This window comes from Carcharhinus amblyrhynchos, chromosome 9 (genome assembly GCF_965287045.1).
Source record: "Carcharhinus amblyrhynchos chromosome 9, sCarAmb.v2.hapA, whole genome shotgun sequence".
Taxonomy (NCBI): Eukaryota; Metazoa; Chordata; class Chondrichthyes; order Carcharhiniformes; family Carcharhinidae; genus Carcharhinus; species Carcharhinus amblyrhynchos.
The window spans coordinates 89,948,573-89,965,700 of NC_137332.1; the positions used below are offsets into that span (position 1 = coordinate 89,948,573).

Sequence of the window (17,128 nt, forward strand, 5' to 3'; positions counted from 1 at the left end):
TGAGGTCAGTGCAGACTTGATGAGCCAAATGGCCTCCTTCTGCATTGTAGGGATGCTATGATTCTATGTGTACAAATTACAGATTTACAACAGTATCTGGAACAACTGGAGAACAGAGATATTTTATCCTGAATGCTATGGATGGATCCACTGTGAAAACTTAAGGAACACTGGGGTCACTGCCAGGGTGATGATGTGGAAATGCTGGCGTTAGAACATAGAACATAGAACATAGAACATTACAGCGCGGAACAGGCCCTTCGGCCCACAATGTTGCGCCGACCAGTCTTATTTTAAAAAAAAACATTGACCCACTAATCTAAACCACTCCCTTTTCGTCCATAAACCTATCCACCAATCTCTTAAACGCCCCCAAACTAGGCGCATTTACAACTGCAGCAGGCAGGGCATTCCAGTCCCTCACCACCCTCTGGGTAAAGAACCTGCCCCTGACATCCGTCCTATAACTACCCCCCCTTAATTTAAAGCCATGCCCCCTCGTGCTAGATTTCTCCATCCGAGGAAACAGGCTATCACCATCCACCCTATCTAAACCTCTAATCATCTTATATGTTTCTATAAGATCCCCTCTTAGCCGCCTTCTTTCCAGTGAAAACAACCCCAAATCCCTCAGTCTCTCCTCATAGGACCTCCCCTGCATACCAGGCAACATCCTGGTAAACCTCCTCTGCACCCTCTCCAAAGCCTCCACATCCTTCCTGTAATGTGGGGACCAGAACTGCACACAGTACTCCAAGTGCGGCCGCACCAGAGTTGTGTACAGTTGCAACATGACGCTGCGACTCCTAAATTCAATCCCCCTACCAATAAACGCCAAGACACCGTATGCCTTCTTAACAACCTTATCTACTTGATTCCCAACTTTCAGGGATCTATGTACACATACACCTAGATCCCTCTGCTCCTCCACTCTATTCAAAGTCCTCCCGTTTGCCCTATACTCAACACATCTGTTATTCCTACCGAAATGGATTACCTCACACTTCTCCGCATTAAACTCCATCCGCCACCTCGCGGCCCAGCTCTGCAACCTGTCCAAGTCACCCTGCAAACTTCGACACCCTTCCTCACAATCTACCACACCTCCGACTTTGGTGTCATCAGCAAACTTACTAATCCACCCAACTATACCCTCATCCAGATCATTAATAAAGATTACGAACAGCAGTGGCCCCAAAACAGATCCCTGAGCAACACCACTCGTAACCGAACTCCATGATGAATAATTACCATCAACCACCACCCTCTGTCTCCTATCTGCTAACCAATTCCTGATCCAAGTACCTAAATTACCACCAATCCCATACATCTGCATTTTCTGCAGAAGCATACCATGGTGAACCTTATCAAACGCCTTACTAAAATCCATATATACCACATCTACTGCCTTACCCCTATCCACCTCTTTGGTCACCTTCTCAAAGAACTCAATAAGGTTAGTAAGGCACGACCTTCCCGCTACAAAACCATGCTGACTATCTCTAATCAATTCATTACTCTCCAAATAACTATAAATCCTATCCCTAATAATTCTTTCTAAAACCTTGCCCACTACAGAAGTAAGACTCACTGGTCTATAATTCCCAGCGTTGGACTGGGGTAAACATTTTAAGAAGTCTCACAATACCAGGTTATATTCCAACAGGTTTATTTGGTAGCAAAAGCCACTAGCTTTCAGAGCGCTGCCCCTTTGTCAGGTAAGTGGGAGTTGTGTTCACAAACAGGGCATATAAAGACATAAATTCAATTTACAAAATAATGGTTGGAATGTGAGTCTTTACAGGTAATCAAGTCTTAACGGTACAGACAATGTGAATGGCTAGAGCGTTAAGCTTAGGTTAAAGAAATGTGTATTGACTCCAGACAGGGCGGTTAGTGAGATTTTTCAAGCCCAGGCAAGTCGTGGGGGTTACAGATAGTGTGACATGATCCCAAGAACCCGGTTGATGCCGTTCTCATGTGTGCAGAACGTGGCTATCAGTCTCTGCTTAGTGACTCTGCGCTGTCGTGTATCACGAAAGCTGCCTTGGAGAACACTTACCTAAAGATCAGAAGCTGAATGCCCGTGACTGCTGAAGTGTCCCCAACAGGAAGAGAACACTCTTGCCTGGCGATTGTCGAGCGGTGTTCATTGATCCATTGTCATAATGTCTGCATGGTCTCCCTAATGTACCATACCTCGGGACATCCTTTCCTGCAGCGTATCAGGTAGACAACTTTGGCCGAGTTGCATGATTATGTACCATGTACCTGGTGGATGGTGTTCTCATGTGAGATGATGGCATCCATGTTGATGATCCGGTACGCCTGGCAGAGGTTGCTGTGGCAGGGTTGTGTGATATCACGGTCACTGTTTTCCTGAAAGCCGGGTAGTTTGCTGTGAACAATGGTCTGTTTGAGGTTGTGCGGTTGTTTGAAGGCAAGAAGTGGGGGTGTGGGGATGGCCTTGGCCAGATGTTTGTCTTCATCAATGGCATGTTGAAGGCTCCGGAGAAGATGTCGTAGCTTCTCCACTCCGGGGAAGTACTGGATGACAAAGTCCACTGTGTCCCGTGCTTGCCTTCTGAGGAGGTCAGTGCGGTTTTTGGCCGTGGCGCGTCGGAACTGTCGATTGATGAGTTGAGCACCATATCCTATTCTTATGATGACATCTTTCAGCATTTGGAGGTGTCTGTTGCGATCCTCCTCATCTCAGCAGATCCTGTGTATATGGGGGGCTTGTCTGTAGGGGATGGCTTCTTTAACGTGTTTAGGGTGGAAGCTGGAGAAGTAGAACATCGTGAGGTTATCTGTGGGCTTGCGGTACAGTGAAGTGCTGAAGTGACCGTCCTTGATGGAGATGCGTGTGTCCAAGAATGCAACTGATTCCGGAGAGTAGTCTGCAGTGAGTCTGATGGTGGGATGGAACTTGTTGATGTCACCATATAGTTGTTTCAGTGCTTGTTCACTATGAGTCCAAAGGAAAAAAATGTCATTGATGTATCTAGTATATAGCATTGGTTGATGATCCTGTATGGTGAAAAGGCCTTCAGGAGAACGGTGACCATGACACCACGCAACTCTGCCACAGCAACCTCTGCAAGACGTACCAGATCATCAACTAGCTAAATAAAAAAATTATTAAACAAGAAAAGATTAACTATAATACAAATCTGTATGTATCTGTAACAGTGCAAGCATAACACCAAAGCTTATCTTATACTCCAATGTTCACAGTAAGCACATAGTCCATTTGATCAAATAGGTGAAATGTGGTGAGACACCCTAAACTCTGACACCAAGTGACAGATACCACCCAAAACTTCTCCAGATTTCTCATCAGTTCTCCCCTGAGATGCTTGTTACACTGTGAGCTAATTGATCCAACTGGAATTCTGGCTTTCAATAAGGGTTTCCAATCTTCAGTCTCAAACACACCTTGAAATCTTCTCTCATGATACTTTCTCTCAGATGTTTAAGTTTAAAGTTTATTTGTGTCATAAGTAGGCTTACATTAACACTGCAGAGGGGAGAGGGGAGGGGAGGGAGGAGGAGGAGGGGAGGGTGAAGGGGAGATGAGGTGGCAAGGGGAGGGTGCAGAGTGGGGAGGGGTGGGTGGAATGGGGGGAAAAGGCAGGGATGTGAAAATGGGAGCAGAATGGGGAGGGGGTGCAGTAGGGAAAGGGATGGGTTGCACAGTGATTAGCACTGCTGCTTCACAGTGCCAGGAATCTGGGTTTGATTCCTGGCTTGAGTCACCCTATGTGGAGTTTGCACATTCTCCCCATGTCTGTGTGGGTTTTCTCCAGATGTTCCAGTTTTTCTGCCACCTTCTGAAAGATGTGCTGGTTAGGTGCGTTGATCCGAAGAGGGGCTGGACTGTGGCAACTAGGGGAATGTCACAATATTTCATTGCAGTGTTAATGTAAGCCTTACTTGTGGCTAATAAATAAACTTTATTTTTATGCCCAGCAGGACAGTACATCCATTTTGACCCAGGTCAGGCACAATAAGATGTCCTGGCTGAAGGCTTCATCACTGTTGCCAGCATGCTGCAGGTTCAGGGGCTATGGACACCATACACATCCTGTAAGCCCCATTGGATCAATCGCAAGGGATTTCATTCCCTTTTGTGTGATTACCTTGATAACATCTTGCAGATATGTGCACTTCCCAGGGAGCATGCACAACAGCAACATCCTGGGGCACTCGGCCATCCTTGGGGTCTTCGAAGACCACCCCAGGAATGGCTCATGGGGGCAAGGGCTAAAAGCTGAGTTTTTGTTAGATGTTGCCAGTGCAGAGGCCAAAGGCTGTTCTAATGAGGCCCACATTGGTCCACGTCAAGTGGTACATCAGCCTGCCTTCAACTCTATCCAGGACACATGTCTACACTCCCTGGCCTGGCACAACTCCCAACTCACCCCTCCTCCCCAGCTGCTTCTCCCTCACCTACACTGCCTGGGGCCAGTAACCCAATGACCCTTGTGGTGTACTCAGCGACTCACTGGGAGAACCTTGGCATGCAGTGGGCTGGGAGTTGGGATGCATGCAACTTCGCTGGTAGTTATCATCGATGCAGACTCTGTGGGCTGAAGGGCCTTTCCTGCGCTGCATGACATGACATGCCTCTACAGGTGTGGGTGGGGGTATGAGAATCCCTGTGGGAGATAGGTTACACAATAAGAAGTCTGACAACATCAGGTTAAAGTCCAACAAGTTTACATGATAGTAAACGTCACAAACTTTCAGAATGCTGTTCCTTTGTCAGGTGAGTGGAGAGTTCTGTTCAGAAACAGGGCATATAAAGGCACACACAGCTTACAGAATACTGATTTGGATGCGAGTCTTTACAGCTAATCTGCTATTCAAGTCTTAAAGGTTCAGACAATGCGAGTGGAGATAACATTAAGCATAGGTTAAAGAGATGTGTATTGTCTCCAGACAGGACAGTAAGTGAGATATTGCAAGTTCAGGCAAGTCATGGGGTTACAGATAGTGTGACATGAACCCAAGATAGGATACAGCACAGCAGTGCAGTCACGACTGTGGAGTGCAATAATCTTTAGTTGTTTTTATCTGCAATGCATTCTACCATGACTACATGTCCGCCTTCACCAGTTCCCTATTGATTACTGTATATCTTCTTAATCTTACATGGCCTGCTGTATGTCTAAGTGACTCCCAGGATGCATATCAGAGTTGGAGGTGGTCTGCTATGTTCCGCGACCTGTGACCTTTGATGTTCATGAGGGCCAGGACATGTGGGGGCTCAGTTGATATTTGAGCGTCATGGATGTAGCCACAGCACCCAGTTCACCTTGCTGCCCGGGAAATGCACGAGTGTCAGGAACTGGATGTTCAGAAGGCTGGGGTTTGCTGGGTGGAAAGCTCCGGCATGGCTTCCTCCTCCCTTGGGGTGCCTGTGGGCCGTTTGGACATTCTGGCATCACCTGGTGGTGCCAGTCCTGGAGATCCAACATTGTGTGCATCACAATATGAGAATCTTCAGTGATGGCCATCTGAATTTGGAGCAAGCTCTGGAGTTCCTCAGCAAGTATTCTCTGAGGCTGTGCCAAGCTCTTGAGGCATGCAGCCATGGCCCTCAGTGACCTGGCCAAGCTATGGACCATGCCACCCATGGCTACCATTTCTTGTCCCAAGGTTTTCACCATGGTCGTCACCCTTGCAGTGTCAGCTTGGGTGCCACGCAATGTGCCTAAAAGCTGTGAGACCGTTCGAAACAGCCTCACAGTTGCAGGAATGTCTCCGCCAACACCCCCCCCCCCCCACAAACCCCCCACCACCAGGTGAGGAATGAGTGGCATAAATCGATACTGTGGCAGGGGTACTGACAGAGGGGCCAGAGGAATTTGAGGAGGATACTGAGAGGTCGGGAGTGGGTCAAGGTGGACATACCAGGTGTGACGGACAAGATTGCTGCCAGGGCGAGGAGGATGGACACTCACCCTTGAAGTCTGAATGAGATTGTTCACTTTTTTCTGGCATTGGGCCCCGGTCTGGTTTGTCAGGCTGTGGGTGCTGATTGCCACAGGCACTGACGACTGTGGCCACTGCTTTCCATGCTGCATTGAAGTCCCTGAAGTCCTGGGTCAACTTCACTCCACAGCGTCCAGCAGCTGTCTGAGCTCTCCTTCACTAAAACATGGAGCTGGTCCCCATGGTGCCATCTTCCTGGCACGACTGGCTGAGAGTGCAGCGAGAGCGTTTAAAAGCTGCTCTCCCTTGTTAATAGTGCAAGGCTTAGCCATTTCGAGAGTCACATGCCAGGAGATTCCATAGTGGTGCATTTCCCATGACAGCTCTTTTAGTGTAGCAGGTGTCAAAAGATTGCATTTCATTCACAGGTTTTAAGTCAGTCCACCTCGTGTCCAACGAGGGGCATACACGCGATGGGTCGTACTGGGGCTGCTCTTGGTTGTTCGAGATTGGCCTAGTGCTTCATGTCGTTAGTGTGTGCCTAAACTGGACCAGATACTGGGCAAGACGACAGCTCAGTGACTATCGCTGATTGCTGTGCAGACACATGGATTTGGGCCGGTGTCTGTGGGAGTTTGTGCATTCTCCCCGTGCTTGCGTGTGTTTTCTCCGGGTGCTCCGGTTTCCTCCCACACCCCAAAGATGTGCTGTTAGGCTGATTGGCAGGAATAAGTTGTCCCTAAATCAGTTTCCCTCAATCTGGATGGCCATAAAATATTAGATAGGGGTCATGGGTAGAGAGGTGGACTGGTGGTGTTGAGATGGCGGCGTGGGCTCGTTGGGCCGAAGGACCTGTTTCCCGGGCTGATTTTGTTCTTTGTTCAGTGTGCCAAAGAGCCCTGCATGAATCACTCCATTATTTTCACTGTTATAACACTTAACAATTTTTTGGGAGAAGAAATCTTTCGGGAGAATTTTGTCTGTTGTATTTCATATCATCATCAGAGCTCATCGTTTTATACTGGACAGGATTGCAATTTGGCAAGACGGACTGTGAGATCCTTGAACAGTTTGTCATAGGGGGTGGATAAGTTATATGAAGTTTTAGAGGACTTAAAAGTGAACAAATCCCCAAGTCTGGATGAGTTGTTTCCAAGACTGCTGAGGGAATCAAAGGAGGAATTTAAAGGGGCTCTAACACAAACTTTTACTTCCTCACTGGAGATGCCAGAGGATGGGAGAACAGCCAATATGCTTTCACTTTTCGAGGACGGTAGAAATAAACCAGGGAACTGGACTAGTGAGTCTCACATGAGTGGTAGGGAAACTATTGGAGAAAATTCTGAAGGAGAGAATTAATGTCCACTTGGAAAGACAAGGCTTACTTAGGGATTGGCTTTATAAAGAGAGGTCATGGCAAACAAATTTGATTGAAATTTTTGAGGGGGTAACCAGGAGTGTAAATAAGGGTAATGCAGTTTATGTAGTTTATATGAATTTCAGCCAAGCCTGTGGTCAAACATGGGAGATTGCTAAAGAGCATCAAAGCACATACGATCCAGAGGAACTTGGCAAGTTGGATCAAAACTGGCCTAGTGTTATGAGATGGATTGCAATAATGGAACGCTGTTAGTATGACTGGAGGCTGCTGAACATAGCATACAGGGAAGGAGGGGGTATAACTAAGTTTGTGACGACACAAAGATTGACAGCGTAGTTAATGAGAAGGTCTTAGGTTGCAGGAAGATATACATGAACTGGTTGGATGGCAGATCATTGGTAGATGGAATGAAACCCTGAAAAGTGCAAGATGATTACTTTTGGAAGGAATAAAGAGATAAGGGAGTACTCAATGGATGGCAGGACACTAGGAAGCTCAGAGGAACACTGATCTGCAGGTGCTTATCAACAGGTCCCTGAAGATGGCAAGACAGGTTAATAAGAAAGCATATGGATGCTTCTCTTTATCAGTCATGACATAGAGTATAAGAGCAGGGAGATTATGTTGGAGCTGTACAAAACTTTGGAGTACTGTGTGCACCTCACGAAATTAAGGATGTGATTGCACTGGAGAAGGTGCAAAGGAGATTCACCAGGAGGTTACTCAGGATGGAACATTTGAGTTATGAAGAGAGACTGGATAGGTTGGGATTGTTTTCTTTAGATGTGGAGATGCCGGCATTGGACTGGGGTAAACACAGTAAGAAATCTCACAACACCAGGTTTAAGTCCAACCAGCTTATTTGATAGTAAACCCACGAGCTTTCAGAAATGCTGTTCCTTCGTCAGGTGTGTGCAAAGTTTACTGTCTCTATATGTAATCTATAGATATTATTTATTTATACTCTATATAATCTATATTATGTATACTTATCTAAATATCTCTGCATATTTTCTTTATCTCTATACTATTCCTCTCCACATACAAATCAATATTTTATATTAATATTTCGTATATATATCTATATCCTCTATATGTATTCTATATTTTCTGTACATATTTATCCCAATACTATTTATCTATGATTTATATTGTACATATTGTATTTCTGTATATATTTATCTATACTCTCTGCATGTGTTCTTTATTTTCTGTATATAATGTATTTATCTATATATATACTCTATATTGTACATTTCTCTCTGTATATTTACACTTTCTCTTTGTGCTCTCTGGGCGGGCCTCTCTCTCTCTCTGGTAGTGAAACTGAAAGCTGTGGCCGGCCTGCCTCACTCTGCTCCGGCTCTTTGAGGAGGATGATGTCCCGGTCCAGCGGGCTCGGTCTGGGGGTTCCCTCCCCGGTTTCAGAGCGCTGCCCCCGGGCACTGGCGCTCTCTCTGCTCCCCGCTCTGCTGCACCTGCTGCTGCCGCCGCTGCTGCCGCCCGTCCCGGGGCCGCTGCTGCCGGCTGTGGCGGTGCTCGGGGCCCTGTCCCTGGGGCTGCTGCTGGGCCCCCGGCTGGGCCGCCTGCGGGGCCCGGTGCTGCTGTACACGGCCTGCTCCAGCCTGCTGCTGCCGCTGCGGCGCCTGGTGCGGGGGGGGGACGGCGGCGGCCCCGGCCTCTCCTGGCCGCTGCTGCTGCTCTCGCACTCGGCCTCGGGGCTGGCGGCCGGGCTGCTGGAGGGGCTGCTGCCGGGCCCGCGGGGAGAGGCTCCGGGCCCGCGGGGAGAGGCTCCGGGCCCGCGGGGAGAGGCTCCGGGCCCGCGGGGAGAGGCTCCGGGCCCGCGGGGAGAGGCTCCGGGCCCGGCGCGCACCGCCATCGGCCGCCGCCTCCTCGCCCTGTCCCGGCCCGACCTCCTCCCCCTGAGCGGAGCCTTCACCTTCCTCACACTGGCTGTGATCGGTGAGTGAGGGGGGGGGGGGGGGGGTCTGGACATGGAGTGAGGAGTAAAAGCTGTCAGTCCGGGGGAGGGGGGGGGAGGGGGAGGGGGGAGGGGGACGGGGGAGGGCGAGGGGGGGGGAGGGGAGGGGGGGGGGAGGGGGGGGAGGGAGGAGGAGGGGGAGGGCGAGGGGGGGGGAGGGAGGAGGAGGGGGAGGGCGAGGGGGGGGGAGGGAGGAGGAGGAGGAGGGCGAGGGGGACGGGGGAGGAGGAGGAGGAGGGCGAGGGGGACGGGGGAGGGCGAGGGGGACGGGGGAGGAGGAGGACGGGGGAGGGCGAGGGGGACGGGGGAGGAGGAGGACGGGGGAGGGCGAGGGGGACGGGGGAGGAGGAGGAGGAGGGGGAGGGCGAGGGGGACGGGGGAGGAGGAGGAGGGGACGGGGGAGGAGGAGGAGGGGACGGGGGAGGAGGAGGAGGGGACGGGGGAGGAGGAGGAGGGGACGGGGGAGGAGGAGGGGACGGGGGAGGAGGAGGAGGGGAGGGGGACGGGGAGGAGGGGAGGGGGACGGGGAGGAGGGGAGGGGGACGGGGAGGAGGGGAGGGGGACGGGGGAGGAGGGGACGGGGAGGAGGGGAGGGGGACGGGGGAGGAGGGGAGGGGACGGGGGAGGAGGAGGAGGAGGAGGGGAGGGGGACGGGGGAGGAGGAGGAGGGGAGGAGGGGGACACGGGAGGGGGAGGAGGAGGAGGAGGGGGACACGGGAGGGGGAGGAGGAGGAGGGGGACACGGGAGGGGGAGGAGGAGGAGGGGGACACGGGAGGGGGAGGAGGAGGAGGGGGACACGGGAGGGGGAGGAGGAGGAGGGGGACACGGGAGGGGGAGGAGGAGGAGGGGGACACGGGAGGGGGAGGGGGAGGAGGGGGACACGGGAGGGGGAGGGGGAGGAGGAGGACGGGAGGGGGAGGAGGAGGACGGGAGGGGGAGGAGGAGGACGGGAGGGGGAGGAGGAGGACGGGAGGGGGAGGAGGAGGACGGGAGGGGGAGGAGGAGGAGGGGAGGGGGACGGGGGAGGAGGAGGAGAGGGGGACGGGGGAGGAGGAGGGGAGGGGGACGGGGGAGGAGGAGGGGAGGGGGACGGGGGAGGAGGAGGGGAGGGGGACGGGGGAGGAGGAGGAGGAGGAGGGGAGGGGGACGGGGAGGAGGAGGAGGGGAGGGGGACGGGGAGGAGGGGAGGGGGACGGGGAGGAGGAGGAGGGGAGGGGGACGGGGAGGAGGAGGAGGGGAGGGGGACGGGGAGGAGGAGGAGGGGAGGGGGACGGGGGAGGAGGAGGAGGAGGAGGGGGACGGGGGAGGAGGAGGAGGGGAGGGGGACGGGGGAGGAGGAGGAGGGGAGGGGGACGGGGGAGGAGGAGGAGGGGAGGGGGACGGGGGGAGGAGGAGGAGGAGGAGGAGGAGGAGGAGGAGGAGGGGAGGGGGACGGGGGGAGGAGGAGGAGGAGGAGGGGGGAGGGGGACGGGGAGGAGGAGGGAAGGGGGAGGGGGGGGGTGGTGGAGATCTTGAGAAACCTGGGATGGGTGGGGAGGAAATCTGGAGCAAAGGGAGAGAGAATCCTGAGTGAGGAGAATCAAGCCTGTTGGTGAGGGGGGGGGGGAGAATTTGAGGTTGTGGAGAGGTCCGGAGTGAGGGGAAATCTGCCTTCCATGCCCGTTGGGCACCGCAGGGGCTGAGGTGCCTTATAGACCCCGATAGTTATCTTTACCCAGAGGGTGGTGAGGGATTGGAATGCCCTGCCTGCTGCAGTTGTAAATGCGCCTAGTTTGGGGGCGTTTAAGAGATCCGTGGATAGGTTTATGGACGAAAAGGGATTGGTTTAGGTTAGTGGGTCATTGTTTTACTGGTCGGCGCAACATCGTGGACCGAAGGGCCTGTTCTGCGCTGTAATGTTCTATGTTTTATGATAATCACATTTTGATTTGACGTGTCTTAAGTTTCCTTTGTACCTTTTGTTTCTGTTCGGGCCATTTCCCCCTCCTTTTGGGGAGCTGCCCCCTTTTTCTTTGTCCAAACGTAATTTAAGTTTGTTTACTTGGTTTGACCCACCCAAAAGACCGACCCGAAAGATCAGGGGAAATCTGGAGTAAGTGGGACCCAATCCAGCTTGAGGGGAGGAGTCTGAAGTGAGGGGAAAAGGAGTTAAGTGGGTCCAGAGTGTGGGAGGCAGTTCAGTGTGAGGGGAATCCGGGGTAAAGGGAGGGAGGGAGAAAGAAAAAAATCCAGAGCAGAGGAGGGATCTGGAATGAGAAGAATCTGGAGTGAGTGAGTGAGGGAAGGCCTGGAAAAAGAAGAATCTGGAGTGAGGGGAATCTGGAATAAGAGAGAAGTGAATCCAGAGTGAGGGGGATGGAGTGAGTGATTGAAACCCGAGTGTGTGAGATGTAGATTAAAGGAGGAGTGATGATAAAGACGGAGAGCAGGGTTTCTGCAGATCAGGGGAGTGAGTGAGAGGCACATCCATTATGTAGCAGGGGTGGTAGATGATTCCTCCTTGCCCTCCTACCCTTCTTTAACCCAACCTCTTCCTCTCCCTCTTTCCCCATTCTGTTTTGCACATACATCCCTCCCTCCGGATTCACATCCCTCTTATTCCATTTCGCTGACCTATCCTGTTCCTCTTCACTCTGCCCAGTTCATTTCTCCCTTGTTTCTCAACCTCACCTCCCCCATCCCCTCTGTGGGTTAATTTGATATAATTGGCTCTCTTTATTTGATTCCAGGGGAGATGTTTATCCCCTATTATGCGGGGAAAGTGATTGATTTGCTCAGCTTTCGCTATGACCATCGAGCGTTCCTCATTGCCATATTCTACATGTTTATGACCTCCATGGGAAGGTGAGTGTCCTTTCGTGAGAACCCTGCCCCTTTCACTTTGCTTCCTTCCATCTGGTGTGTGTCCCTCTCAGGAATAGGCATGTGGAGTGTCAGAGCAGAGTGAGGTTGGAGTGAGGATTTGGTGAAGTTGATTCTTTCATAGGATAAAGATAGCTCGTGGAAGGTAGGTTTTTGGGGGGGGGGGGTGTTAATGTGGATGGGTTTGCATTACAATTGAGATGGAGTTATGGTGTGGTTAGGTTGGGGTGAGATTCAGGCAGTGTCTGTCTCAAGGAATGGCGTATAATAGGGGATGGTCAGGGATAAGGTTTTATTTGTTCATTTAGGAGATGTGGACTCGGCCAGCATTCATTGTCCATTCCTAATTGCCCTTAAAGTGGAGGTGAGCTGCCTCCTTGAACTGCTACAGTCTATGAGTTGAAGTGCTGTTAAGAAGTTCCAGGCTTTGGACCCAGTGACAATGAAGGAACAGTGATATATTTCCAAGTCAGAGTGGTGTGGCTTGAAGGGCACTGTCCAGGTGGTTGTGTTCCCAAGTATCTGCTGCTCTACTCCTTCTGGATGGTAATGGTTGTGAGTTTGGAAGGTGCTGCCAAAAGAACCTTGGTGAGTTTCTGCAGTGCATCTTGGAGATGATACACACTACTGCCAGTGTTCATTGCTGATGGAGGGAGTAAATATTTGTGAATGGGATCAAGCCAGCTGCTTTGTCCTGAATTGTGTTGAACTTCCTCAGTGTTGTTGGAGCTGTACTTAGCCAGGCAAGTGGGGAGTATTCCATCACACACCTGACTTGTGCCTTGTCAATGGTGGACAGGCTTTGAGGAATCAGGAGGGTAGTTACCTGCCGTGAGATTCCTTGACTGCAAGTAGCAGAGTGTATTTCCCTCTGATGCTATTGGCTCCTGTTTTATAGAACATAGAACATGGGCAGCACGATAGCCCAGTGGTTAGCACTGCTGCTTCACAGCTCCAGGGACCTGGGTTCGATTCCCGTTTCAGGTCACTGTCTGTGTGGAGTTTGCACATTCTCCTTGTGTCTGCGTAGGTTTGCTCCGGTTTCCTCCCACAGGCCGAAGATGTGTGGGTTAGGTGGATTGGCCATGCTAAAAAAAATTGCCCCTTAGTGTCCTGGGATGTGTAGGTTAGAGGGATTAGTGGGTGAACGTGTAAGGATAGGGCCTGGGTGGGATTGTGGTCTTGTGGTCGGTGCAGCGCTGCTCACTGGGTTTGTCTTTTTTCTAGAACAGTACAAGCACAGTATAGGCCCTTCGGCCCTCGATGTTGTGCCAAGCTTTGTCTGAAACCAAAGCAGAAGCTATTCCCCCCCTGAGGTTAGTCCATTCCCCCACCCTCACCCCCCTCTCTGAGTAAAGAACCCCCTAACACGACATTGCTTGAAAGTTCCTAAAGTGTCCGACTCCACTATTACAGAGGTAGTCCATTCCACACCTCAACCACTCTCTGAGTAAAGAACCTACCACGGACATCCCTCCTATATCTCCCACCATGAACCTTATTGTTATGCCCCTTGGTAATAGCTACATCCCCCCGAGGAAATAGTCTCTGAACGTTCACTCTATCTATCCCCCCTCATCATCTTATAAACCCCTATTAAGTCGCCTATCATCCTCCTCCACTCTGAAGAGAAAAATCCTAGCTCCCTCAACCTTTCTTCATAAGACCTACCCTCCAAACAGGCAGCATCCTGGTAAATCTTCTTTGCACTCTCTCCAATGCTTCCACATTCTTATAGTGAGGTGACCAGAACTACACACAATATTCCAAATGTGACCTCACCAAAGTCCTGTACACTCTGATTTCACTCTTGATCCTATAAATACTTTACTATACAGTTGCAGCATAACCCATGGCTCTTAAACGCAAACCCCCTGTTAATAAATGCTAAGAAGCCTTCGGGGTTTGTCCCTGAAAGCTTGTGAGTTTACTATCAAGTAAATCGGTTGGACTTAAACCTGGTGTTGTCAGACTTTTTACTGTGTTTACCCCAGTCCAACGTCGGCATATCCACATCATGAATAAATGCCAACACACTATAGGCCTTCTTCACGGCTCTATCCACTATAACCTTCAGAGATCTGTGGATATGAATCCCAAGATCTCTCTGTTCTTCCACATTCCTCAGAACCCTACCATTGACCCTGTAATCCGCATTCAAATTTGTCCTACCAAAATGAATGACCTCGTACTTATAATGATACTTATTTTGATAAGACACCTTGAATTGACAATCAGTCAAATGCTGCCTTGAGGCTGTCACTCTCATCTCACCTCTGAAATTCTGCTCTTTTGTTCATGTCTGAATCAAGGCTGTAATGGGGAAGCAACGGCCTACTGGTCTTATTGCTATTAATCCAGAAACTCAGCTGATGTTCTTGGGACCTTGAATTCAAAACCTGCCATGGCAGGTGTTGGAAATTGAATTCAATAAAAAAAATCTGGAACTAAGAATCTACTGATGACCATGAAATCATTGCTGATTGTCAGAAAAGCCCATCTGGTTCACTAATCTCCTTTAGAGAAGGAAATCTGCCATCCTTACCTGGTCTGGCCTACATGTGATTCCAGAGCCACAGCAACGTGGTTGACTCTCAAATGGTCTCCAATGGTAACTAGGGATGGGCATAAATTCTGGCCAGCCAGCGATGCCCATGTCCCATGAATAAAAAAAAGAGGTCATGAGCTGAGTGACCCTGGCGGAACCCAAACTGAGCATTCATATGCAAGGTATTCTTGGAAAAGGATCAAGAACAAGAGGGCAGAGATTTAAAGTGATTCACAGAAGTAGCAAACATGATGTTCTGTGAAAAAGTTTTTTCTTGTAAGTGGTTCAGGTCTGGAGTATACCAACTGGAAGTGTGGTGGAGACACATTGAATTGAGCAATTTGGCAGGGTATTAGGTGATTTCTTAAATAAAAACAACATGCAGGGTATGGGGAAAAGATAGGGGAATGGCACGAAGCCATGATGCTCATTTGGAGAGACGGTGCAGACACGATGGGCTGAATGACCTCCTTCTGCACTTTAACAATTCCATTCACAATTCTAAGTGCACCCTTCTATCACTTTGCTGATGATCGAGAGTAGGCTGATGCGATAGTAATTAGTCTGAATGGAATGGATTGTCCTGTTTCTTGAGTACAAGACATACTTGGACAATTCTCCACATTGCCGAGTAGATGCCAGTGTTGTAACTGTACTGGAAGAGCTTGGCTAGGGGAGTAGCAAGTTCTTGAGCGCAATCACTATTGCCAAAGTATTGTCAAGGCCTCTACTGTACCCAGTGCCTTTAGCCATTTCTTGATATCATGTGGAGTGGATCAAATTGGCTGGAGACTAAAATCTGAAATGCTGGGGACCTCCAGAGGAGGCTGGGATGGACCATCCACTCAGCATTTCTGGCTGAAAATTGGTGTGAATGCTTCAGCCTTATCTTTTTCCCTGATGTGTTGGGAAGGTTGGTGGGAGTCAGGTAAGCTCATGGTCACTCTGTTCTGAATGGTGGGCTGCTTACAATCATCGGAATCATGGCTTGCTGACACTGATAATAGTCAGTCCAGGCAAGAGCTGTGTGAGATCCACCTCAGTTATTACTGACCTTGAACATTTGGTAACTCTCGGTCCTGCCCTTTAGTCAAGGAAAGGTTAACCTGACTAGCTGAAACCAGATTTAAGTGCAGATTCAGTAGGTTTTGAGGTAAAGTTGCTGCAGATATGGAATATTCCAGGTGTACAGACTCTGTTTAGTAGACCATTCCAGTATTCTGGTGGGAAGCTCTAATACAGGAATTCCAGGGGCCCACAGGGAATGTGCAGAGTCTAGTTCAGGAATTCCTACCCTGTTAACGTTAAATCTTTCTGACTGAGGGTATTGTTCTTCCAGCTCCATCTCAGCAGGTCTCAGGGGAGGACTCTTCATGTTCACAATGTACAGACTCAATAAACGGGTTCGAAATCAGCTCTTTTCTTCCCTGGTACAGCAGGAAATTGGCTTCTTTGAGGCAACTCAAACTGGTAAGGGCAAAAACACAGCCTTTTAATATTCAAACAACTATTCAGAATGAAATCCTAATTCTGTTGGAAACATGAATGTTAGTAAGAGAAATTACAATCAGTTACAGCAGTGCTTTAATATTTTCATCAAAGAAAAACCACAGTGTAATATTACTATTCATAATGAACACGCTGTAATATTACTGCTTGTAATAAACACACTATTATTACTACACAAAAGCAGAAAATGCTGGAAAATTCAGCAGATCTGACAGCATCTGCTGTTTTTGTTTCAGATTCCAGCATCCACAGTATTTTGCCTGTATACTATTATTATTGTTTATAGTCATAGAGATTTACAGCATGGAAACTGGCCCTTCAGCCCAACTTGGCCATGCTGCCCCTTGTTTATAATCCCCAAGCTAGTTCCAGTTGCCTGCATTTGGGCCATATCCCTCTATACCCATATTACCCACGTAACTGTCCAAATGCTTTTTAAAAGACAGAATTTTACCCACCTCTACTACTACCTCTGGCAGCTTGTTCCAGACACTCACCACCCTCTGTGTGAAAAAATTGTCTCTCTGGATCCTTTTGTATCTCTTCCCTCTCACCTCAAACCTATGCCCTCTAGTTTTAGACTCCCCTACCTTTGGGAAAAGATATTGACTGTCTAACTAATATATCCCTCCTTATTTTATAGATTTCTATAAGATGACTCCTGAGTCTCCTACGCTCCAGAGGAAAAAGTCCCAGTCTGTCCAACCTCTCCTTATAACTCAAACATCAAATCCCAGTAGCATCCTAGTAAATCTTTTCTGCGTTCTTTCTAGTTTAATAATATTCTTTCTATAGTAGGGTGATCAGAACTGTACACAGTATTCCAAGTGTGGCCTTACCAATGCCTTGTATAACTTCAGTAAAAAGTCTCACAATACCAGGTTAAAGTGCAACAGGTTTATTTGG

The 17,128-nt window shown here is 49.7% G+C and overlaps 1 protein-coding gene across 2 annotated transcripts in view; it reads left to right on the top strand.

Annotated features, from left to right (window-relative positions):
- Positions 1–8,700: 8,700 nt before the first annotated feature.
- LOC145347992 (antigen peptide transporter 2-like) overlaps positions 8,701–17,128 on the top strand; it is a 54,059-nt gene continuing 45,631 nt past the window's right edge. The window contains exons 1-4 of one of the 2 annotated variants that reach the window (XM_080196067.1): positions 8,701–9,090; positions 9,133–9,283; positions 12,033–12,147; positions 16,053–16,183. In XM_080196067.1, coding sequence (XP_080052193.1) covers positions 8,701–9,090; positions 9,133–9,283; positions 12,033–12,147; positions 16,053–16,183 — 787 coding nt within the window. Of the gene's footprint in view, positions 9,284–12,032; positions 12,148–16,052; positions 16,184–17,128 lie in introns of both variants that reach the window. The other variant, XM_080196066.1, reaches the window with a different exon arrangement.